The 2,496-nt window shown below is 47.2% G+C and overlaps 1 protein-coding gene across 1 annotated transcript; it reads left to right on the top strand.

Annotated features, from left to right (window-relative positions):
- Positions 1-220: 220 nt before the first annotated feature.
- PPTG_19539 (hypothetical protein) lies at positions 221-1,243 on the top strand (the record flags this gene model as incomplete). The annotated part of the gene is made up of 1 exon (XM_008918020.1): positions 221-1,243. The coding sequence occupies one exon, from the start codon at positions 221-223 to the stop codon at positions 1,241-1,243; it is 1,023 nt and encodes a 340-aa protein (XP_008916268.1).
- Positions 1,244-2,496: the final 1,253 nt, after the last annotated feature.

Genomic DNA, 2,496 nt, shown 5'->3' with positions numbered 1-2,496 from the left:
GGTTCCGTATGCCGCTCCTCAATGCAGTTATACTAACGGGCTTAACAACTATTCTCCCGTTTGCCCAGATTTGGCTTCCTGGGGAAGCGGAACCTGATTTTACTTGGGCTCTGACTACACTCATGACCTTCATGACGGAGCAGATAGTACCGTTGCCCAGAGTTCTCATTACAGATCGAGACCTAACGCCACAGAGATCGCGTTTCCAGAGTGTTCTAAGATGCTCTGCTTTTGGCACATTCGTCGCAACGTCGTAGCCCAAGCTCAGAAAAAGATTGGTGATGGCAGTACTGTAGCCATCGTGAATGGAATGCAGCGGAAGAAAAAAATTGCACTCGAGACGGACATTTTCATGGCAAAGTTCGATGAGACCGTAGATTCAACTACTGAGGACGAATTCGAGGAGAGACGAGCTGGTCTGCATCGACTAAACAGTGCTATGGGCAAGTACCTGGATGCTCAGTGGTGGCCGCATAGAACCAAGTTTGTAAGGTGTTGGACGGATCAGTACAGCCACTTCGGATGTAGAGACACATCGACGGTCGAGGGTACGCATGCTACAATGAAATCTTGGCTTGACAACTCACAAGGTGATATCCTTAAAGTCTTTATGCGCCTCCTTCCATGGTGGAGTCACGCTGCATCACGAACCAGTCTAAAAGCGGCCAACGACGAGTCCAATATTCCTCCTCTATTTCGTAAGAACGACAACTACTCAGCCATTGCGAAGATTATTACCATTCATGCCTTTAGGAAGACCGATGAACTCTGGGCAAAAGCTCGTGCCATTGTTGTTCACAATCTTGACAGAAGTGTATGTGACGGTACATTCCGGCGGGTACATGGCCGCCCGTGCATTCACGACCTCATGGCGATCATCGAGTCCGATGACCCGAACGTGAAGCTAAGGCCTGAACAGTTTGACAGGCATTGGTGGCTTCCTAGCGCTCGCAACTGTGATACTGAAAGAGTTCTAGAACCAGCAACACGTCGTAGAGGTCGCCGTTTTAACGCCCAGCAAAGGTCTCATCAAACCGGCTACGGAGCCTACAGTACACGTCGAGAGCCGTTGGGCTTTGAAATTATCGAGCAGAACTTAGCAGTAGAACGGATGCACGCTGCACACGTGCCATCGTTTACTGAGCTGCTCCAAAGTGAAGATACTGTTCAATATGAACAGAAATTCTTGCCTCCTCGCTCGTGGGGATATGCAGGACTGAGATCATTAGATGAAGACTGCTAATGTACAATCTTTGAAGTTTAGCATCTGGCTTGGTTTGTTATTCAACATGTGTTGTCACACACCGGCCGGTCTCTGCTTTGGTGCTCCGCTTTCGGTGCTCCTTAGTGCTTCCCCGGAGCAGGCCCATCGGCCGTTGTAGTTACCCAAGTTTTCGCTCGCGTTCCATGTCGTCGACAACAACGGCAGTGTCCTCAGCCAGGAGTCGCAGGATTCCAACAAAGACGATGGGGTTGGCATTCGAACTGCCACAGTATGTTGGGAGGGTACGATAGTAGACAGAGCTACAATCGATTGCTGCGTACCACCTCAAAACAAGTTACCTACCATTTTTTATCTAGTCGCCAAAATTCGTATGCCATTAGTCATTAATGCACCACAAAGTTACCCACACGATAATTAAAAATCGCTGTACTGCTTGAGCATGATTTGATATATTAGCGATTGCGTATACTGTTCTACAATAAAATAAATGATGAAATTCTTCACCGCCAATCCGAAAAAATTTGGATTTTTGGCTTGATGTAACTACAAAAACGTGTACTCCAAAGCACCCTTAATCTTAGACTATTCTCGTATATATGTACGCAACACCGCTCACCATTTTACACCATGAGAGTTACAAACATGGCTGACCTCCAAAAATCATTTCCCTGATCTTGAGAATAAAACTCAAACTATAAAGAAACCTATGCTTAAAAAAGCATGAGTTTTCTCTTACAGCTGTTGGAGGCCAGGTTTCTTATATGAAACGTTTGGCGACGACCAAACAAAGGACTCCAAACTGAATTAATTATTTTTATCTAGGGTAAGATCACAACCGCCACTTTATAATTTGTCGGGATCATGTCGTACCCCACACAACCTGTACAGCGGCGTTCTGGTGGCGCTGGGGGCTCTTTGCAGACAGTTCCTAGTAGACGGCCATCAGTTCGCAAAAGCCATAGTGCCCTCGACCGGGCAAAGGATACGCTAGGTGTAGACGTCGTAAACGTACAGAACCCTCGCATCCCAATGGGGCGGAGACGAGCACGCGCAAGTGGAAGATTTGGCCCTGGCATTACTTCGACAAGGAGTACCTGACGCACAAGTTCGCGCTATCTTTGGTATAGGAGGCTCCAAGATACTGAGATTGAAAGACATGATAAGAAACAGAATCGACAGCTTTCATACTCGACGAGTTCCAGCGCGTCCCAAGCATGCATTCTCCAGTGATGACATCGACTAAACAATGGACAAAAACGGTGCAGACTTTT

This window comes from Phytophthora parasitica (assembly GCF_000247585.1).
Source record: "Phytophthora parasitica INRA-310 unplaced genomic scaffold supercont2.132, whole genome shotgun sequence".
NCBI classification, from domain to species: Eukaryota; Oomycota; class Peronosporomycetes; order Peronosporales; family Peronosporaceae; genus Phytophthora; species Phytophthora nicotianae.
The sequence above is the reverse complement of the archived record's forward strand: the minus strand, read 5'-3'. Positions and strand labels throughout refer to the sequence as shown.